Source organism: Phocoena phocoena, chromosome X (genome assembly GCF_963924675.1).
Source record: "Phocoena phocoena chromosome X, mPhoPho1.1, whole genome shotgun sequence".
Taxonomy (NCBI): Eukaryota; Metazoa; Chordata; class Mammalia; order Artiodactyla; family Phocoenidae; genus Phocoena; species Phocoena phocoena.
Genome location: NC_089240.1, coordinates 72055921 through 72080092, shown reverse-complemented (window position 1 = coordinate 72080092; position 24172 = coordinate 72055921). Strand labels below are relative to the sequence as shown.

Here is a 24172-nt window from a genome sequence, read left to right as displayed (position 1 = left end):
GCTGTTAACCTTATGGGGATTCCTTCGTGTGTTATTTTTCCCTTGCTGCTTTTAATATGTTTTCTTTGTATTTAATTTTTGACAGTTTGATTAATATGTGTCTTGGCGTTTTTCTCCTTGGGTTTATCCCATATGGGACTCTCTGTGCTTCCTGGACTTGATTAACTCTTTCCTTTCCCATATTAGGTAAGTTTTCAACTATAATCTCTTCAAATATTTTCTCAGTCCCTTTCTTTTTCTCTTGTTCTTCTGGAACCCCTATAATTCAAATGTTGGTGCGTTTAATGTTGTCCCAGAGGTCTCTGAGACTGTCCTCAGTTCTTTTCATTTTTTTTTTTGTTTATTCTGCTCTGCGGTAGTTATTTCCACTATTTTATTTTCCAGGTCACTTATCTGTTCTTCTGCCTCAGTTATTCTGCTATTGATCCCATCTAGAGTATTTTTAATTTCATTTATTGTGTTGTTCATCGTTGCTTGTTTCATCTTTACTTCTTCTAGGTCCTTGTTAAATGTTTCTTGCATTTTGTCTATTCTATTTCCAAGATTTTGAATCATCTTTACTATTATTATTCTGAATTCTTGTAGACTGCCTATTTCATCTTCATTTGTTAGGTCTGGTGGGTTTTTATCTTGCTCCTTCATCAGCTGTGTGTTTTTGTGTCTTCTCATTTTGCTTATCTTACTGTGTTTGGGGTCTCCTTTTTGCAGGCTGCAGGTTTGTAGTTCCCATTGTTTTTGGTGTCTGTCCCCAGTGGCTAAATTTCATTCAGTGGGTTGTGTAGGCTTCGTGGTGGAGGGGACTAGTGCCTGTGTTCTGGTGGATGAGGCTGGATGTTTTCTTTCTGGTGGGCAGGTCCACATCTGTTGGTGGGTTTGGGGGTGTCTGTGGACTTATTATGATTTTAGGCAGCCTCTTTGCTAATGGGTGGTGTTGTGCTCCTGTCTTGCTAGTTTTTTGGCATAGAATGTCCAGCACTGTAGCTTGCTGGTTGTTAAGTGAAGCTGGGTGCTGGTGTTGAGGTGGAGATCTCTGGGAGCTTTCGCCATTTGTTATTGTGTGGAGCTGGGACGTCTCTTGTGGACCAGTGTCCTGAAGTTGGCTCTCCCACCTCAGAGGCACAGCATTGACTCCTGGCTGCAGCACCAAGAGCCTTTCATCCACTCGGCTCAGAATAAAAGGGAGAAAAAGTAGAAAGAAAGAATTAGTAGAAGTAGTAAGAAAGAAAGAAAGAAAGGAGGGAGGGAGGGAGGGGGGAAGGAAGGGAGGAAGGAGGGAATGAAGGAAAAAAGAAAGAAGATAAAGTAAAATAACATAAGATAAAATGTAATAAAGTTATTAAAATAGAAAAATAATTATTAAGACAAAAATATTAAAAAACAAACAAACAAAAAAATGGACGGATAGAACCCTAGGACAAATGGTGGAAGCAAAACTATACAGACAAAATCTCACACAGAAGCATACACATATACACTCACAAAAAGAGGAAAAGGGGAAAAAATCATAAATCTTGCTCTCAAAGTCCACCTTCTCAATTTGGAATGATTCGTTGTTTATGCATGTACTCCACCAATGCAGGATACATCAAGTTTATTGTGGAGTTTTAGTCCGCTGCTTCTGAGGCTGCTGGGAGAGATTTCCCTTTCTCTTGTTTGTTTGCACGGCTCCCAGGGGCTCAGTTTTGGATTTGGCCCCGCCTCTACGTGTAGGTCGCCAGAGGGTGTCTGTTCTTCGCTTAGACTGGATGGGCTTAAAGGAGCCACTGATTTGGGGGCTCTGGCTCACTCAGGCTGGGGGGAGGGAGGGGCACAGAGTGCGGGGTGAGCTTGCGGCAAAGGCCGGCATGACGTTGCAACAGCCTGAGGTGCACCGTGTGTTCTCCTGGGGGAGTTGTCCCTGGATCCAGGGACCCTGGCAGTGGCGGGCTGCACAGGCTCCCCGGAAGGGGGTTGTGGATAGTAACCTGTGCTCACACACAGGCTTCTTGGTGGTGGCAGCAGCAGCCTTAACGTCTCATGCCCATCTCTGGGGTCCACGCTTTTAGCAGTGTCTCGCGCCCCTTCTCTGGAGTTCCTTTAAGCAGCGCTCTTAATCCCCTCTCCTCACGCACCAGGAAACAAAGAGGGAAGACAAAGTCTCTTGCCTGTTGGACAAGTCCAGACTTTTCCCCAGACTCCCTCCCGGCTAGCTGTGGTGCACTAACCCCTGCAGGCTGTGTTCTTGCTGCCAACCCCAGTCCTCTCCCGGTACTCCGACTGAAGCCCGAGCCTCAACTCCCAGCCCTGCCCGCCCCAGCGGGTGAGCCGACAAGCCTCTCAGGCTGGTGAGTGCCGGTTGGCAACGATCCTCTTTGCGGGAATTTCTCCACTTTGCCCTCAGCACCTCTGTTGCTGTGCTCTCCTCCTCTGCCCCGAAGCTTTCCCCCCTCCACCACCTGCAGTCTCCGCCCCCAAAGGGGCTTCCTAGTGTGTGGAAACCTTTCCTCCTTCACAGCTCCCTTGCACTGGTGCAGGTCTTGTCCCTATCCTTTTGTCTCTGTTTATTTTTTCTTTTGCCCTACCCAGGTACGTGTGGGGGGGGGGTTCTTGCCTTTTGGGAGGTCTCAGGTCTTCTGCCAGCATTCAGTAGGTGTTCTGTAGGAGTTGTTCCACGTGTAAATGTATTTCTGGTGTATCTGTGGGGAGGAAGGTGATCTCCACGTCTTACTCTTCCGCCATCTTCCCGGAAGCCCTCTTCTTACTGATTGTCAAGTATCTTATGTAACCTATGCGTATCCTTGCCCGCATTTAAAATCATCTTTAGATTTTTAAATACAGTGTAAATACTATATAAATAGTTGACAGAGCACACCAAATTTAAGTTTTGCTTTTTGAAACTTTCAGATTTTTTTTTTTATATTTTCAATCCTTCGTTGGTTGAATTTGAAGATGCAGAACCTGTGGATATGGAGGGGTGACTGTATCTATCCTTTATATAATTTCCCCAGAACCTTACTTTTTGAAAGAGTAAATATTTAAATAGAGGAAAATGATGAAATAATCCTCCTCAATAAAAATGCACCTCCCTTTCTTTTAGCACATGATCTGGGTTTCATAGCCTCTCTGGAACTGCCTATGTCCCTTAAGCTACTGAATTAATTTTAAACTTTAGTAAGTAATGTTCAAATATCATTCCCATTTTTACTGATGAGGTAACAAAAGCACAGGAGTGCTATGTAACTTGCTCAAGTTCATGGAGCTAGTATGTGGTAGAACTGGGATTTAAATCTAAGCAGTCTAGTTCTAGGTCTATGCTTGTAACCACCATGCTATACTGGATATTCCTGATCTATACATTTGACTCTTATTTATGTCATACAGTCTGATATCTGATTCCTGTATCCCAACTCTGATTTAGGTTAAACCAAGGTATGAACAATTATCTCAAGTGATGTTGTAAAATTATCCCAGAAAAGCAGACTGATTTTAATCCACTCTGATCTTAAAATTGGTAATGCCACATGTACTTTATAAGAGGAGGAGGAGGGGAAAAACGGAAAGAGAAGGGTGAGGAGGAGAAGGAGGAGGAAAAAGGTGGGGAGGAGGAGGAAGAGGGAAGAGGGCTGCTACAACTTTCCCAAAGTAGAAAATGACTTTAGTCACCATGGGAAAAACACCCTTGGATTTCATAGTAAGCCTAAATCTACTAATTATAAACAAAATTATTTTTCAACAAAACTCTACCTAAAGAATGTTGCCAACAGGCAATATTTATGTATTTAGCAAATATGAGCCACAGGAATAAACGACTCAATACTAGGCTGAATATTTGATCAGAAAATGTAGGGCCTTCCTGCAAAATCAAAGGGCTTAAATGATATGAAAATTAAATAAAAATTGAATGTTTTATTGAGTTTAGAGTTCTGTATGTACACTCTAAATATATAATGCTGTCTACTTTTAAAAAAACCCTATTGTATTTGTAGAAGCTTAAAATACTTAATCAGGGCTATTCTCTCACACGGTCAGTTATAGGTGGATTTCTTGTTTTCAGGCACCAAAAAGTTACTTTTGATAGTAAATAATAAAAAGAGTCAAATATCTAGTCTCCTATTATGATAATTACTCATATCTAACAGTAGAATTTTGTTCCACAACTTGAAGAACAGAAAATATAATGAGGCAGGCTATAAGTGTGGGAAGGTATAGTGATTAAGGTTATGAGTTCTGGATTTAGTGATTAAGTAGCATCATGCTACTTGAGTTGGAATCCCAACACCTTAGTATTAGCTGTGTGATCTTCAGCTAGCTACTTAACCTACTTTGTCTAACTTTACTCATATGTAAAATGGGGTTATTATAATAGTACCTTTCTGATGACAGTTTTTCTGAGTGTTAAATAAGATGATCTATGTAATATATTTGGCATAGAAAGCTCTTAATAGGTGTTAGTTGTCATTATCATTTCATCAAAGGAAAACAAGACTGACAAGTTGAAAGGATTTGAAATTGTCTTGTCTGTATGGAAAAATAAGCTGGGAGTGATCTCTTATATTCACAGAATGTCGGAAATAGAATGGGGCTTAAAGATCCTCCAGTCCACACTTAAACATACCCACATCCCGTTTCTCACATGAGGAAACAAGCTCAGGAAGATGGCATGAGTTGTTCATTATCATAGCTGGCTGGTGGTGTAGTGGTATAACTAGAAGTAGAACCTAGGGGTCTGGACTTCAAGCACAGGACTCTTTCCACTATATTATGATAGTCACCACCACCCCTTCCCCAGCCTTCAGTTATTTTGTTATAAGGAACATGGGGCTATGGCATAGAGGGCATAAGTACAAAAGATGTAACTATTCATTAGATTTAATGATTTCAACATGAAGGATTTAGGGAAGCTCTGTACAGATGAGTGACACTGAAAATTAAACATTGATATAGGTTATCAAGAGAGAGATTTAGATTTCTATTCCTGAGATGCCTTTAAAACTAAGACATCCTCTTCATTCATCCATTCATTCATTCACAAACATTTTTGATCACTTCCTGTAGAATAGGCAATGGCTACTTGTGGAATGACTTGCTGCAATCCTGCCTAGCACTAGATGCCACTGAAAGTAACTTCCATCATCAAGACAATGTTCATTTTGGACCTTTACTCACCCTACTTATCTAATTCCGTAGACTTTCAGGGGAAAAGGGTTTTCTTTAGCAAGTTTTTCTGAAATTAATATACCTTATATTCAGATAGGTTTTTTCCCACCTTATGATAAGTCTAATACTGCTGTAATTTAAACTCATTCTGGTCACTGCCATACGTCTCAATCTCTTTGACCCATATTAAGCTACCACCTTAATATTTTACTTTTTGAAGTCATTCCATTTGTCCTTCGTTTCCATAAGGGTTGTATGGGAAAAGCCGCATTTGCCTAGATCAATTCTAATAATGAAGGCTCAGAACAATTAAGTAAAGCATAATTTGTGGAATTAATGTACCAGCTTTCCAAATATAAGAAGATTGAATAATTTCTTCATTTTAGCACTAGACTAGTCTTTGTGCAAATACACCAATTTGCCTTTTGAATATCTGCTATCTTGGCATCTGAGTAAAGTAACTGCCTATCAATATATGCCCTAAATATGTAAGATACATACACACACATATTTGTGTATGTGTGTGTATTCTTACTTGGGTTAATTTCAGCAAGTTTATAAAACTTCTCAGTATACTCTTTCATCTTAAAAGCTACTCCACATAGCTAGTTAAGTTTCATTCTGTTTAATTTTCTGATGTCATCATATTTGAATAGGGTAAAGGGAAGGGGAAAGAACTACCATCTATAGAACCAGGTACCAGGCAGTGTGCACTAACTGTATTCTCAAAATAACCCTAGTATTACTAGCTACAGCCTAAAAAGGCTAAAAGTTTTCATAAAAGCATCTTTCACACATGAGTAATTTTACACTTGCTGATGGATGTGGAATTGGCATAGCCATTTGAGAAATCAATTGGGCAGTATGTATTAAAATGAATAATGCACATACTCTGCTCTAGTAATTTCACTTTGTGGGGTTCTAGAGAAATACTCACATTGCACAAGGATGCTCTTTGCAGCATAGTGGAAACCTGGAAACAATTTTTAAAAGATAGATAAATAAACTATCAAACAAACATTATGGAACACTATAATTTAAAATAATGAATTAAGACATTAATCTATAATATGAGATATTGTTAGGCTTACATTGCAGAATAATAAAAGCAGTAAATATTATTTATACATATATGTATAAATATGGGTAAGAGATTTGAATGAATGGAGGATGGTTAAGGGAAGACGTTTGACTTTATAAATTTTTATGTTAGAGTGTATTCATGCACTATTGTATAACTAAAAATCACATTTTTTGTCTTTCTGAACTTATTCCTGTTGGATCTCTGGGCCAAATCCACTTGCACTTGGTTGTATTTGTAACCATTTTTCCTAAACTGAAGAACACGTACATTTTTGGTCTAAAGTCTGTAAATCTGTGCATTTGTCTGAGCAATTATCCTCAGCTACCAGCAGGAAATCTGGGAACCTATTCAAAGTCTGCCTAGAAACATTAAGCTTGCAGTATTGCTGTTGATGTAACAGAGGGAGGAAGGATGAAAATGTTACAAGTTGAACCAAAAGGAAAACCACAACATGCAGAACATTTGGCAGTCTGAGTAAATGCACAGTACTGTTTTAAGAACACAAGTTACACCTACATTATAGCTATATTTCGGTATGAGTCTGTCAGTGTTTCCCTTGTAAGTCTGTGATTCTGATTTTTAATACCTCCTTGATCTGAAGAAAACACTATTTTTACCGTTTTAGGAATATATCCTGGAGTTGTGTCAATTGGTTGTAAATTATAGTAATGTATGAAGAAATTGAGTAATGCTGTCGACTCTTTGCACACTGATAAATTATGCAATTTGCTGATCTGGGAAAAATGTAAAGAATGCCAGCATAATTGATAGAGTGAACATTTTATCTAAACATCAAAAATCATACACTCATCTTTATGGATCATTCTTTAACATCAGAACCTACTCTGAAATTAAACTAGAAGCAGATCACATGAAGCATAATTAAAAATTAGCTTGAAGTAATATAAGAGCAGTAGTCTTAGTTGAGTTTTCAAAGGTAGTTTCCTATATTGGTTTCAGATTTTTTTACATTTAGTGTTTTTGTTTGTTAAACTTTAAATCTTGTTAATTGCAGACATACAATAACATTGGGGGATACATCAGGTGAGTTCTCAAAAAAGCAAAAAAAGGAATGCAAACTAAAAGTGCAAGAAGTATGTACTGTTATGAAAGCATTCTAGAAATTATTTTTCATTAGATTACTTGCAATGCTGACAAAGGAATTGGTAATGTGCTCTTTGGAAAGATGGACATCATCTAAGAAAGCACTAAATAACGTTCTTATTTCTGACAAATTGGGTTATTATAAAAATAAAGGAAATAATAATACCTTCAGAACTTAAGACTTTTTTTTTTTTTTTTTTTGCCATACGTGGGCCTTTCACTGTTGTGGCCTCTCCTGTTGTGGAGCACAGGCTCCGGACGTGCAGGCTCAGCAGCCATTGCTCACGGGCCCAGCCGCTCCGCGGCATGTGGGATCTTCCCGGACCGGGGCACGAACCCGTGTCCCCTGCATTAGCAGGCGGACTCTCAACCAGTGCACCACCAGGGAAGCCCAAGAACCTAAGACATTTAAATGACACTGCTCAGTAACAGTTTCTGAACCCCCTTTTTTTCTATCAACAGGAACTTCATTCTCCAACTCTGAAAATATCTACTTGTGCCCCAAGCACTGTACATATAACCCCAAATACTGAACAGGTAAAATAAGATGTGGGTTAGATTAGATTACTTTCTTTTTGTGTAAACCTTGCTTGTCTAAGTGATCTTTAGGCCCTCATAAAACTTTACACATTCACAAAAATTCAGGAACATAAAACTGGAAAGGAGAGCCTTACATATGAAAGTCAGCTCAGCCCATTATAGGAATGCGAAGCAAGTGCTGTGAATTGAGGTTTTTCAGTTTCATTGTCTACTCAATCTGATTGCTTTTGTTTGAGTGCAGTTTATTTTTCTCCAAGGATCTCCCACTGATTATGTATATTTTAAGGGTCCTTGATCTGAGCAGAAATGAAGTACCTAGATCTTGGGTTGATTGAGGACGTGGCTTTTTGAATGATAATACTATACATTTATATCCAGAGAGAATAACTTACAGGGTCAGAACTAGCCCTTCTCCAAAGTGCATGATTTGAAAGACACACAAGTTCAAGTTCCCTTAACTTTTGTGACCTAATAATCCCACTTTTAAGATTATTTTTGAGTGTACACATTATATCTCCAAAAGGTACCTGTAATAATAATTAAATACCATATTAACAAATATGTGTTTAATGAGCTAGTCCCACATATTAAAAAGTAAATTCTGAGTAAATATACCATATGACATCTTGAGTTTGTTAGTACACAAGAGGGGAGTATAAAGGCTGCAGGATTTGGAAGATAGGAGGGAGAAAGATACTGTTCTGAGAAAACATGCCTGCCCAGACTGAAGTGTCACGATGTGAACTTGAATAGTGAAGGGACAAATGGACAAAAGCTGGTCTCTAGACCTGGGGTACAGTGAGGAAAAGGTGATATTATGCAGAACAAGTAAGATTATCAAAGAAAAGTTTGCTTACCATGTCCCAATTCGGCCTGGCCTAGAGCTAGGTCAGTTAGAGTCATGCATTTATTCAGCGAACATTTGCTGACTGCCAAGTATGTACCAAATATTGCACAAAGGTGAATTGGAACCAATCACTACTCCCAAAGACCTCAGACTAACATGGGTCACACACTAACAAAACATAGGACAGTGGAATAAAGGTCACAACTGAGTTAAAAGTGGAGCCCCATGGGATGGACCACCAAGATAGGATTAGCTCAGAAAAGTAAGTCTACTTAAATCACAGAGCTGTTCACTACACTCAAATCCAGTCATGAAATTGCATTTACTGTTATTTTTCATAATAAATGGCTCTATAATTAAGTTTGCTGTAAATTTTACTTCTGACAAAAAATGTTTTTTCTAGAAAATTTGGAAATACAAAAGAACATAAAGAAGAAGAAATAAAATTCACTCATGACCCATCCCCTAGCCAGAGATAGTACTCTTAGCATTTTGTTGTGTTTTCTTCCATTCAAATAAAAAATTAAGATCATACCATATATGCAGTTTTATATCTTCACTTTCACTTAATCTTACATGTTATGAGCTTTTTAATGTAAATTTGTATTATCAAGATCATTATTTCAATGGCTACGTATTTCAGCTTATGCATGATTATTTAATCTTTCCCCTCTCCACAGGAAAATGCTCCTCCTACTGTGCCCTCATCAGCATTATTTTAACATTTTCCCAGTTAAAATATGGTATTCTTTTGTTATGTTTACTTGATTCTTAGTTTGTTTGAATAATTTTTGTTGTTTGTTAATCGTTTGCTTTTCTTCTTTTCTGCTTTCATACCGTTTGCTCATTTTTCTATTAGTGTGAAGATTTTTTTTCTCACCGAGGTATAAAACTCTCTTTATATTAATGATACCCACTCTTTTTCCATCAAAAATTTACAAATGACTTTGTTCTTGTGATTTGTCTCCCTTTTAATGTTATTTATGGCCCTTTCCCACCACCACACTGAAGATTTAAATGTTTAAGTGTACACACACAGTTTTCTCTTTGCGTCTCCTTTCATTTTTTAAAATATAGGATGTCCTTTCCAAACAGAAACTCTGATTAATAAATATTAAGCTATATTTTCTTCTAATCATGTGGGGGCATTTACAATGAAACAAATATTTTGAAACTCCCATCAAATATAGTTTGGAATGTGTGATGAATTACTATGCAATGAGTATAATAGAAATACCTAGCATGGTGCTGAGCCCATAAACACACTCCTTCATGTATGTTTTTCAGACTGAAATTAACCAAAACATAAATTCATATGTCATCATTTATGTAAATGGTTTTTAAAATTTCACTCTGAAAATTGCTCCCTATTATTCTGGCTGCAAGGTCACTAAATAACTATGATTATATGCAGCTTTTATCTTTTCTTCACAGGAACTCCATTCTCCAACGGTGAAAGTCACTACATATCCGCAGACCACTATTAGGCAATATGTAGTGCAAAATCCTGAACAGGTAAGCTATATCATGCAAACTCTTGTCACAACCTAGTAATTCTTCAGAAGTTGATAGCTTAAACAAGAAGGGTGAGTCAGCTACTAGATTCCTAAAATCAGATTGTTGGAGTTCTTCCAGTTATAAAGTTACTTTCTGATCATTAATATTAACAAAGTCATCTTTAGCTCCAGACAACCATGTGCCTCAGAGATGCAACAGTTCCAAGTAACATGGAAATTGTTGGGTTATAAAGTCTTTCTGCTTCTATAGCACCACCCTTTGTGCACTTTGAACCAAAGAAAAAAGGGACAAAGTTCTTTCACAGGCTTCATATAAAACTATCACCTGTTGCATCGGCAGTTGGAGTCTTTAGTCTATTTAGATTTGCCATTGAGATATGGGCTAGGAAGAAGAAAATGAAAAGTCAAAAGTTCAAAAATGTCTCCATGCCTTTGTTTCCTACAGTGTACGAACTTTTGTGCCTAGAAATGAGGTCTTTTGAAAACTACATTATTATATTTTCTACAAAGATATTTAACCTTATATTATACAAACTAGGATATTATTCTTTGACTCATTTTGAGGAGAAAATTAAGAAAAATATTTTCCCATAGTAATAAGCCTTCCTCAACACATACACACACACACACACACACACACACGGCCTTACTTTAGCTGCAACAGGAGGTTCTTCTATGGGGTTATAAGGGCAAAAGTTTCACAAATAGAAACAGTGTGCCCCGAATAATAATACCACAATTCTTTGCTTTTCTCTTTATTTTATTTTTCTACTACTGCAGGAAACAGTTCTCTCTCTCAAAAATAAAATTGATCATTTTCTTCAGCTGTGGAAAACAAAGGGTTAAATTAGGATAACACACTTGGTACTAGTCTAGTTGAGTGGGAAGTATATATTAATACTATACTTCTGCTTGTATCTATCTATCTCCCATCTTCTTTCTTTATTAATTTAAAAATTATCGTCTCATGTCTCTAGCTAGAGAGGCTGTTAGTTGTGCACATGCGCATGTGTGAACCTATGAGCTTACAAGCTCTGTGTTGGAGGGGGTGATTGTTTTGGACATTTCTTTGAGTTTTCATACATCTATGTAAAAATCAAGAGAGAATGTGATTATAGGATAGCAGCTGCTTGCTCCTTTTGCAGAATCAAGTGTTTAAGCAAAAAATCTGAAAAATGTGCGTGGGGGAAGGGAGACATGAGGAAGGCCTCGGAGATGAGACTGTGCCTCTTTCTACAACTTAGCCAATCACTTTATGCTTTCCCCTTTTTGCTCTCATTCTCTTTTTCTTCCTTTCACAAATAAACTGGGGAATATGCATATTTGAATTCATATTACACTTGACATCCCTGGCTCTCAAAGAATTAGTTCTAGATAGCACTTTTTTTTCACGATGTGAGTATTGTGTTTGCCTAAGATATATCCATGGAGAGATTTTAAATATCGAATCATTTGAATTCCAGCCTTCTTTGCAAGCAATTCTTATGTGACTTTGGATGCATTCTTATTCTTTAGTTAATGAGGAAATGGAAGAATTAATACTTATTGGATATACACTCCATGTTAGGTAATTTACATATTTTATCTCATTTAGTTCTAAAAAAGTGAGAAAACAGCAGCATAGAGAAGTTATCATTTATTCAGTGAATTTTTTTCCCTCAGGTTTAATGGGTTTAATAAGATTACCCTTTCAGTTCCTATTTGCAGCACCCAATATCCTTTGAAATACCAGAAAGACCCATCAGTGGCCAACAGTAAAGTTCAGACCTCCAGAGTTTAAAAGTTCAGGTTCTCTGAGCATTCTGTTTTGCAATGGCACTTGTACAAAATTGGTACCTCCATATAGTTGGGGGCACGTTAAATGTACCAGTGAAAAAATCTTTTTCCGCTTGAAGGGGAAGAAAGAAAATCACTTCTCAAAACCCAGCAGATCTAGCTGTGAGGTCTTAACTCCTGTTCCATCTCTTCAGGCTTGTTTTCCTTGCAGTGCAGCAAGAGAACAAATGTAACCTGAGTTACAAGAAACAAGACAGTGATGGCTATAAAGGGAGTGACCAGGAGCAGCAGAGCCTCCTTTACCTCCCATATCCAATATATGTACTTCACAGAAAAACAAAAATAACAAGTCCACAAAATACAACAGCTAGAATTACAAAAACCCATTCATCAAAGGGTGGTGGAAGGCAGGAAGGGGAAGTGGGAAGATAAATGGCACAGGGAGAAATTCAAATCAGTCTAGGCACGGGGGCTGACAAATGCTAGAAAAGAACTACAGAAAAACCTGTGGTCCTTTCATACTCACCGGTGTTTAAAATCCATACTGATGTCAGGAAGATTCTGCCTTACCTGCACTGGAGACAAAAATCCCGATTCCTGAAAATGGCAGAAGAGTAGGACATGGAGATAACCTTCCACCCCACAAATACATCAGAAATACATCTACATGTGGAACAACCCCTACAGAACACCTGCTGAACGCTGGCAGAAGACCTCAGACTTCCCAAAAGGCAAGAAACTCCCCATATACCTGGGTAGGGAAAAAGAAAAAACAGACAAAACAATAGGGATAGGACCTGCACCTCTGGGAAGGAGATGTGAATGAGGAAAGGTTTCCACACACTAAGAAGCCCCTTTGCAGGTGGAGACTGGGTGGCAGAGGGGGGAAGCTTTGGAGCCACAGAGGAGAGAGGAGCAACAGGGTGCAGAGGGCAAAGAAGAGAGATCCCTGCACAGAGGATTGGTGCCAACCAGGACTCACCAGCCCGAGAGGCTTGTCTGCTCACCCCCTGGAGTGGGCAGGGGCTGCAAGCTGAGGCTTGGGCTTTGGAGGTCAGATACCAGGGAGAGGACTGGGGTTTGCTGTGTGAACACAACCTGAAGGGGGCTAGTGTGCCACAGCTAACTTGGAGGGAGTCCTGGAAAAAGTCTGGAGCTGCCAAAGAGGCAAGAGAATTTTTCTTGCCTCTTTGTTTTGTGGTGAGCAAGGAAAGGGGATTCAGAGCGCTGCTTAACTGAGCTCCAGAGACAGGCGTGAGGTGTGGCTATCAGCGCAGACCCCAGAGAAGGGCATGGGATGCCAAGGCTGCTGCTGAAGCCACCAAGAAGCCTGTGTGCAAGCACAGGTCACTATGCACACCTCCCCTCCTGGGAGCCTGTGCAGCCTGCCACTGCCAGGGTCCCGGGATCCAGGGACAACTTCCACGGGAGAGCACATGGCTCACCTCAGGCTGTTGTAATGTCATGCTGGCCTCTGCTTCCGCAGGCTCACCCTGCATTCCCATACCCCTCCCTCTCCCTGCCTGAAAGAGCTGGAGCCCCCGAATCAGCTGCTCCTTTAACCCTGTCTTGTCTGAGGGAAAATTAGACGCCCTCAGGTGGCCTACGTGCAGAGGTGGGGCCAAATCCAAAGCTGAACCCCAGGAGCTGTGTGAACAAAGAAGAGAAAGGGAAATTTCTCCCAGCAGCCTCAGGAGCAGCAAATTAAATCTCCACCAGCAATGTGATCTATCCTGCATCTTTGGAATACCTGAATAGATAATGAATCATCACAAATTGAGGAGGTGGACTTTGGGAGCAAAGATATGTATATTTTTTCCCTTTTTCTCATTTTGCGAGTGTGTATATGTATGCTTATGTGTGTGATTTTGCCTGTATAGCTTTGCTTTTACCATTTGTCCTAGGGTTCTGTCTTTGTTTTTCTTTTCTTTAGTACAGTTTTTAGCACTTGTTATCATTGGTGGATTTTTTTTTTGGTTTGGTTGCTCTCTTTCTTTTTATTTAAAAAAATTTAATAATTATTTTTTTAATTTTTATTTTAATAACTTAATTTCATTTCATTTTATTTTATATTATTTATTTTACCTTTTTCTTTATTTCTTTTTTTCTCACTTTTATTCTGAGCTATGTGGCTAACAGGCTATTGGTGCACCGGCCAGTCGTCAGGGCTGTGCCTCTGAGGTGGGAGAGCCAAGTTCAGGACATTGGTCCACCAGAGACCATCCAGTTCCATGTAATATCAAACAGCAAATATCTCCCAGAGATCTCCACCTCAACATCAACACCCAATTCCACTCAACGACCAGCAAGCTACAGTGCTGGACACCCTATCACAAACAACTAGCAAGACAGGAACATAACCACACTCATTAGCAGAGAGGCTGCCTAAAATCATAATAAGGTCACAAACATCCCAAAACACACTACCAGACATGGACCTACCCACCACAAAGACAAGATCTAGCCTCATCCACCAGAACACAGGCACTAGTCCCTTTGACCAGGAAGCCTACACAACTCACTGAACCAACCGTAGCCACTTAGGGCAGACACCAAAAACAATGGGAACTATGAACCTGCAGCCTGTGAAAAGGAGACCCAAACACAGTAAGTTAAGCAAAATGAGAAGACAGAGAAAAACACAGCAGATGATGGAGCAAGGCGAAAACAAACCAGACCAAACAAATGAAGAGGAAATGGGAAGTCTACCTTAAAAAGAATTCAGAATAATGATAGTAAGATGATCCAAAATCTTGGAAATAGAATGGAGACAGTACAGGAAGTGTTTAACAAGGACCTAGAAGAACTAAAGAGCAAACAATGTTGAACAACACAATAAAAGAAAATAAAAATTCTCTACAAAGGATTAATAGTGAAATAACTGAGGCAGAAGAATGGATAAGTGACCTGGAAGATAAAAGAGTGGAATTAAATACTGCAGAGCAGAAGAAACAAAAAAGAATGAAAAGAATTGAGGACAGTCTCAGAGACATCTGGGACAACATTAAATGCACAAACATGAGAATTATACGGGGTCATAGAAAAAGAGAAAAAGAAAGGGACTGAGAAAATATTTGTAGAGTTTATAGTTGAAAACTTCCCTAATATGGGAAAGGAAATAGTCAATCAAGTCCAGGAAGCACAGAGTCCCACGCAGGATAAATCCAAGGAGAAAGATGCTAAGACACATATTAATCAAATTATCAAAAACTAAACACAAAGAAAAAGTTTTAAAAGCAGCAAGGGAGAAACAACAAATAACATACAAGGGAATCCCCATAAGGTTAACAGCTGATATTTCATCAGAAACCCTGTAAGCCAGAAGGGAGTGGCAGGACATATTTAAAGTGATGAAATGAAAAAATCTACAACCAAGACTACTCTACCAGCAAGGATTTGGTTCAGACTTGAAGGAGAAATTAAAACCTTTAAAGACAAGCGAAAGCTAAGAGAATTCAGCACCACCAAACCAGTGTTACAAGAAATGCTAAAGGAATTTCTCTAGGCAGGAAGCACAAGAGAAGGAAAAGATCTACAATAATAATCCCAAAACAATTAAGAAAATGGGAATAGAAACATACATATCGATAATTACCTTAAATGTAAATGGACTAAATGCTCTAACCAAAAGACATAGACTGGCTGAATGCATACAAAAACAAGACCCATACATATGCTGTGTACAAAAAGCCTCACTTCAGACCTGGGGATGCATACAGACTCAAAGTGAGGGGATAGAAAAAGATATTCTAAGCAAATTGAAGTCAAAGAAAGCTGGAGTAGCATTTCTCGTATCAAACAAAATAGACTTTGAAACAAAGACTATTACAAGACAGAAAGAAGGACACTACATAATGATCAAGGGATGAATCCAAGAAGAATATATAAGAATTGTAAATATTTATGTACCCAACATAGGAGCATCTCAATACATAATGCAAATACTAACAGCCATAAAAGGGGAAATTGACAGTAACACAATCATAGTAGGGGACTTTAACACCCCACTTTCAGCAATGGGCAGATCATCCAAAATGAAAATAAATAAGGAAACACAAGCTTTAAATGATACATTAAACAAGATGGACTTCACTGATATTTATAGGATATTCCATCCAAAAACCACAGTATACACATTTTTCGCAAGTGCTCATGGAACACTCTCCAGGATAGATCATATCTTGGGTCACAAGTCAAGCCTTGGTAAATTTAAGAAAATTGAAATCGTATCACGTATCTTTTCTGACCACAACACTATGAGAGTATATATCAGTTACAGGAAAATCTGTAAAAAGTACAAACACATGGAGGCTAAATAATACACTACTAAATAACCAAGAGATCACTGAAGAAATCAAACAGGAAATCAAAAAATACCTAAAAATATATGACAATGAAAACACGACGATCCAAAACTTATGGGATGCAGCAAATGCCGTTATAAGAGGGAAGTTTTTAGCATTACAATCCTACCTTAAGAAAGAAGAAACAGCTCAATTAAACAACATAACCTTACACCTAAAACAATTATAGAAAGAGGAAGAAAAAAAACTCCAAATTTAGCAGAAGGAAAGAAATCATAAAGATCAGAGCAGAAATAAATGATATAGAAGCAAAGAAAACAATAGCAAAGATCAATAAAACTAAAAGCTGGTTCCTTGAGAAGATAAACAAAATTGATAAACCATTAGCCAGACTCAGCAAAAAAAGGGAGAAGACTCAAATCAATAGAATTAGAAATGAAAAATGAAAAGTAACAACTGACATTGCAGAAATACAAAGGATCATGAGAAATTGCTACAAGTAACTGTATGCCAATGAAATGGACAACCTGGAAGAAATGGACAAATTCTTAGAAAGGTATAACCCTCCAAGACTGAACCAGGAAGATATAGAAAATATGAACAGAGCAAGCATAAGTAAGGAAATTGAAACTGTGATTAAAATTCTTCCAACAAACAAAAACCCAGGACCAGATGGCTTCACAGGGGAATTCTATCAAACATTTAGAGAAGAGCTAACACCTATCCTTCTCAAACTCTTCCAAAATATAGCAGAGGGAGGAACACTCCCAAACTCATTCTATGAGGCCACCATCACCTTGATACCAAAAGCAGACAAAGATGTCACAAAGAAAGAAAACTACAGGCCAATATCATTGAGGAATATAGAGGCAAAAATCCTCAACAAAATACTAGTAAACAGAATCCAACAGCACTTTAAACGGATCATACATCATGATTATCATACACCATGATCAAGTGGGGTTTATCCCAGGAATGCAAGGACTATCAATATACACCAATCAATGAATGTGATACACCATATTAACAAATTGAAGGAGAAAAATCATAAGATCATCTCAATAGATGCAGAGAGAGCTTATGACAAAATTCAACACCCATTTATGATAAAAACCCTCCAGAAACTAGGCTTAGAGGGAACTTTCCTCAACATAATAAAGGCCATATATAAGAGAAACCCACAGCCAACATCATCCTCAATGGTGAAAAACTGAAACCGTTTCCACTAAGATCAGGAACAAGACGAGTTTGCCCACTGTGACTACTATTATTCAACATAGGTTTGGAAGTTTTAGCCACAGCAATCGGAGAAGAAAAATAAATAAAAGGAATCCAAATCAGAAAAGAAGTAAAGCTGTCACTGTTTGCAGATGACATGATACTATATATAGAGAATCCTAAAGATGCTAGCAGAAAACTACTAGAGCTAATCAATGAGTTTGGTAAAGTAGCAGGATACAAAATTAATGCACATAAACCTCTGGCATTCCTATACACTAATGATGAAAAATCGGAAAGTGAAATTAAGAAAAGTCCCATTTACCATTGCAAGAAAAAGAATATCTACAAATACACCTACCTAAGGAGACAAAAGACCTGTATGCAGAAAACTTTAAGACACTGATGAAAGAAACTAAAGGTGATACAAACAGATGGAGAGATATACCATGTTCCTGGATTGGAAGAATCAACATTGTGAAAATGACTCTACTACCCAAAGCAATCTACAGATTCAATGCAATCCCTATCAAACTACCACTGGCATTTTTCACAGAACAAGAACAAAAATTTTCACAAATTGTATGGAGACACAAAAGACCCCGAATAGCAAAAGCAATCTTGAGAAAGAGAAACAGAGCTGGAGGAATCAGGCTCCCTGACTTCACAGTATACTACAAAGCTACAGCAATGAAGACAGTATGGTACTGGCAGAAAAGCAGTAATATTGATCAATAGAACAGGATAGAAGGCCCAGAGATAAACCCATGCACATATGGTCACCTTATCTTTGATAAAGGAGTCAAGAATATACAGCAGAGAAAAGACAACCTCTTTAATAAGTGGTGCTGGGAAAACTGGACAGGTACATATAAAGTATGAAATTAGAACACTCCCTAACACCATACACAAAAATAAACTCAAAATGAATTAAATACCTAAATGTAAGACCAGACACTATCAAACTCTTAGAGGAAAACATTGGCAGAACACTCTGACATAAATCAAAGCAAGATCCTTTTTGACCCACCTCTTAGAGAAATGGAAATAAAAACAAAACTAAACAAATGGGACCTAATGAAATTTAAAAGCTTTTGCACAGCAAAGGAAACCATAAAGAAGACCAAAAGACAACCCTCAGAATGGGAGAAAATATTTGCAAATGAAGCAACTGATAAAGGATTAATCTCCAAAATGTACAAGTAGCTCAAGCAGTTCAATATCAAAAAAGCAAACAACAAAATCCCAAAATGGGCAGAAGACCTAAGTAGACATTTCTCCAAAGAAGATATAAAGATTGTGAACAAACACATGAGAGAATGCTCAACACCATTAATCATTAGAGAAATGGAAATCAAAACTACAGTGAGATATCATCTCTCACCGTTCAGAATGGCCATCATCAAAAAAATCTACTAGCAATAAAGGCTGGAGGGGGTGTGGAGAATAGGGAACTTCTTGCACTTTTGGTGGGAATGTAAGTTGATACAGCCACTATTGAGAACTGTACGGAGGTTCCTTGAAAAACTAAAAATAGAACTACCATAAGACCCAGCAATCCCACTACTGGGCATATACCCTGAGAAAACCATAATTTAAAAAGAGTCATATACCACCATGTTCATTTCATCTCTATTTACAATAGCCAGGACATGGAAGCAACCTAAGTGTCCTTCGACAGATGAATGGATAAAGAAGATATGGCCCATATATACGATGGACTATTACTCAGCTATAAAAAGAAACAAAATTGAGTTTTTTGTAGTGAGGTGGATGGACCTAGAGTCTGTCATACAGAGTGAAGTAAGTCAGAAAGAGAATAACAAATACTGTATCCTAACACATATATATGGAATAAAAAAAAAAAGAAAAATTGTCATGAAGAACTTAGGGACAGGACAGGAATAAATACTCAGACCTACTAGAGAACGGACTTGAGGCCTCGGGGAGGGGGAATGGTAAGCTGAGTCAAAGAGAGTGGCATGGACTTATATACATTACCAAATATAAAAAAGATAGCTAGTGGGAAGCAGCTGCATGGCACAGGGAGATCAGCTTTGTGCTTTGTGACCACCTAGAGAGATGCGATGTGGAGGGTGGGAGGGAGGGAGAAGCAAGAGGGAAGAGATATGGGGATATATGTATATGTATAGCTGATTCACTTTGTTATAAAGCAGAAGCTAACACACCATTGTAACGCAATTATAGTCCAATAAAGATGTTAAACAAAAAATGCCCGATTTCTCAGATAGAGTGGAATATGCACAGGGCCCTTGGCAGAGTTGTTGCCTTCCCTGGTCAGGGAGGTGAACAAGGAAAAGAGCTGCCATGGTGCTCCTGTAATCTCACCCATCTCCTCTTGATGGCAGTTGACTCAGTGGCCCACAATAGCTTTCAGTTTGGCAGGACATGGGTGAGGTGAGGGGAAGTTCTCTGCAGAAGTTGAGCTACTCAGGGCAGATTGCAGGTAGACTGTCTTGCAGAAGAATCTGTTGCTTAAGAAAACCACCAAGGAGAAGAGGTGCAATTGGAAAGACACTGATAATGAATAAAGGAACGAGGATAGAGAAGAGGCAGGCACTGACAACGTAGGAGTACTGCATTGCTTTGAGGAAAGACGAGGGCAAACCAAATGCAAAGTAGTAAGGCCAATTCTTTCTATGTTTGACAACTGTTGGTGAATTTCAATTCCTTTATTGAACCAACGATACTTGAAGCAGTATAGTGAGTAGAGAAGAGACATGTGCAGGAGACTAACCAGCTGACCAACAAGATGGATGGGGAAGAGACTCATAAACATCCCCTGGAGGAGAAAAAGAGCCTGCAGCAATAGGTTGAAGAGCATGTCAGCAATTATTTTTCTGAAACTAACGAATGGTGAGCCTTTCTCCTTGATACCTCGAATTATTTTTCTGAAACTAACGAATGGTGAGCCTTTCTCCTTGATACCTCGAATGCCAGATCAGTTATACCCTGAAACCAGATTGCGTTCACAACTTTGCTAAGCACAAACGGGGAGCACCCAAAGAACACTGAAAATTGACGTGAGGAAGAATACTAGCCACAACAAAACATCCTGAGGGAGTGATGGTTCACCAAAATTTGGCCCACTGCTGACTGAAGCACAGGAATAAACACTCAATAAAACAAGAGGAGACAACCAGAATACTCCACCATTCCAAGTGCAGCACTGAAAAATTCTACTAACAATATGTGGTTCACTGTCTTGCTTCCTCTCTATACTCTGGGCTCTCCTCTGAGCCCAGACACTGCTTGCCCTTCTTCGATGCTGCTCCTCTCTCTTTTGTTGACTTTGACCATCTAGCTTTGAGATGGTACAACTTCCCCAGATGGAGTCTTTTATTCCCCTGGCAAGGTCCTGTAGAAAAATTTTGACACTGTCTGCCATCTCTTCACTGCCCAAACTATCAACTACACAATGGAGAGAGAAATGCCCCCAAATCTTTCACCATGAAGGACCCGGCAGCTTTGCCCCTCCATGCCCGGCCGCCCACTACCACCTATCAGTGAATTTTTATTGAAGCTCCCGCCTATTCGGTGAATTTTTATCGATTGCCTACTATGCACCAAAAATTACCCCAAGAACTGGTGATTGACTAGTGAACAAAACAAGGTTGAAACCTTCTTGGAACTGAAGTTCTTAATTGACCCCAAACCATTCAGTTACAAAACAGCAGAGTTGAGACTGAAATTGAACAATGCAGATATGGGAGAGGAACATTTGGGAATTAAGGACGATTGATGATGTAGGTGAACTAGGATCCAGAGACCCACCCACATACCACTTCTCTCCCCCATCCTCACCAGCTAGAGTGTAATCACAAAAGCAGAGAAATCAGAAGTATGTATGCAAGTACATAACATATTTGTAACACTGAGCCTGCCTCATTATGGTTGTGTTCAACTGCAAAGAAGCAAATAGTTTCTCAGGGAGAAGATGCAGCACAGGGTTAAAGAAAGATGATCATTTTAACTTTAACATTTTCAGCTTTTAACTCTACATTATTGAGGGGTAAAACAAATTTCAATCTCCATGCTTTGTAAACAAAAATAATCTAACTGGTTTTGCAGAGCAGCTTGAAAATCCTGTCCAGATACATTTTATTTATCTAAGTATATGGCTTTTTGTTGGTTCTTTTAAATTCCCTCAGGAGAAGATTCTGGCTAAATTACAATACTTATAATAAGCTGAGCCTCCTAAGTGGCAACTTTATCCTCTTTCACCTTCCAGTTTGTCTAATCTTTACTTCTTCCCATAATTAAACTGATCTCAATCCACTTCTCTCATGATATCCTAACTCTGTTCAGCCTTTTTATTTTTGGTTGCTCCTGATCTTCCTTATTTTCCATTTATTGTCATTTTAGTCAAGGGATTTATGCATTCTGGTATATAACATGACTCAGAAATAGGGAAGTATTTTTATTCAATCAGTAGATATAATCCAATTTATATTAATCATTTTCATTAATTTTCCACTCACAGACTCCTACTTTGGGAAGGGCACTCTACAGCCTTCAAATTGGAAAATAAAAGGAAATAAGACATGGTTCCTGAATCAAAGGGGCTTACAGTTCCTCTCAGGAAGGGGAATAAGATATGTCCACAAACATCTATGTAAAATATATGGTGAGGTGTATGATAGATGCCATAAGAGAAATACAGATGAAGTCTTACTGAAGTTCAGAGGCTGGAGATAACACATTTGTTTGGGAAATCAGAAAAGGATTTATTGTGGTATTTAAGGAAATATTACAATGAACATCATTATTGGTACCATTTTACTAATGTGGAAATAAAAGCTTAAATAAGTGTGACTTGCTTAGGTCTTCTGACTAAATGTGTCACTCTCTATCTTTTCTGACAGTTATTCTGGGGGTAATTTTGACAAGTTTTGATAACCTATATTGGATTTGGGGTTAAAAGAAGAAAAGTCACATATGACATAAGCTTTTCAGTTTGAGATACAGGGAACATGGTAGCCCAATTAAAAGGAGTAAGAGTAGGGGAGAGGAGAAGCTGGTTTTGGAAATGGGGAGACTGAGATCTGTTTGAACCAGTAGCCTTTGAGACACATGGCAACGAAGATGCCCAACAGGCAGTTAAAAAGTGACTTGAGGAAGGTCACATTTGTGTTAAAGATATAGGAGTTATTCCTCTTAAAGTTATCTTTGTAGCTGTGGGAATGAGTGAGATCACTGAGGGGTAATGGAAGGGGTTGAGGTCAGAACCTAAAATGCCTACTCTAAAAGAACAGAAGGAAGGAACCACTTTCACAGGTAGAGGAGCGGTCAGAGAGGGATGTGAACACAGACTAACTGAAGCAAATAGAGAAAGGGGGTGGTCAACCATCTCAAATGGCCAAAGGGCCAAGGAGGATGAGGTTTGAAAATAGAGTTTGACCATTAAGAAAGCAATGGTGATGTTTGAGAGAGCAGTTGTGGTATACATACGGAGGCAAAATCCAGATGCAAAAAGTTAATGGGTGACTGGATCAAGAAGTGGAGGAAATAAGCGAGGATTACTCTCCTAAAAAGGATATTGGTCAAAGGAGGAGAGGTGGGGTAGTATCACAGAATCTTGAAGATCTAAGAGATTTATAGACAGGGAAATAACTAGTAGTAAGGAAAAGTTAAGATGCAGCAGAGAAAGGGAAGAAAGGGGACACAATTCTGGAAGAGTCAAGAGTGGATAGGATTCCCGGTACAGACAGAGAAGTGACTTCCAGATAAAAGAGGGGTCTGTTATTCCATAATGAGTGGAACGAGCAGAAACTGAAGAGATTTTTGAGGTGGGGAGGAAAATGGAGGAATCTCATTGGACAGATTATATTGGTTTTCTCAGTAAGTAGAAGGTGAATGAACGAACATGAGCATGGGGCTTTGAGGAAAAAAAATATTTGTAACCGTAGTTATAGAGAACTTGGTGAATACAAGTATGACCATGAATGTCGGAGGGCCTCTTAAAGTTGGATAACTTGAATTCGTACTGAGCCACATCAGCAAATCTTTTTAAAAAAATGTTCTCCAACAAGGTTTCATGGCCTGGAAACAGTAAAGTGGATGCTGGGGAATATGTACTTTGTTAGATGTGAGAACTACTCCCAGACGTTCTAAAAGTAACAATTAAATTATAAGATCAGCCATCTTTGAAAACACCTGTTAAATTTTAGGGTGGGTCTGGCACCAATTCCAATGTACAGGTAGAAAAATAAAATAAGCTACCAAATAGTGAAACTGTTTAGCAACTCATTTGTTAGAAATCTAAAACTTTTGATTAATTTTGCTGACCTGTTTTATGCAGAGTGATCTATTCATATTAATATTTGGTTTTACTTTCTTATAGATTTGGGGAAAATAATAGTTCCCTAAATTTAGAAGTTTTTCTTTCAGTAGATCATCTAAAATAAGTCCAACACACAGTTTAGGGAGAATTAATACTCTTAGCACCTAAGTCCTTTTTCTTCTTAAAAAATAATAATGGTTCAGCATTTAGAGTGAATTTTAGTTCATAGAGAAGAAAATTTCATGCTTTTGTTAAATTTTTTTCCCCTATTAGAAGATGCTTATATCCTTATATAAGAGTTCATATCGTCCCTTCTCATCCAATCATCTGTTCATTCACTAT

General features: G+C 38.5%; 1 protein-coding gene and 1 pseudogene across 1 annotated transcript in view; one reads left to right on the top strand and one right to left on the bottom strand.

The window, feature by feature from the left end:
* Nucleotides 1-24172, top strand: part of POF1B (POF1B actin binding protein) — a 115444-nt gene that overhangs the window by 11303 nt on the left and 79969 nt on the right. Inside the window, 2 exon segments of the mRNA XM_065900207.1 lie at nucleotides 7787-7861; nucleotides 10146-10226. Of these exon segments, the coding sequence (XP_065756279.1) occupies nucleotides 7787-7861; nucleotides 10146-10226 (156 nt within the window).
* LOC136142835 (etoposide-induced protein 2.4 homolog) lies at nucleotides 19901-20983 on the bottom strand (annotated as a pseudogene).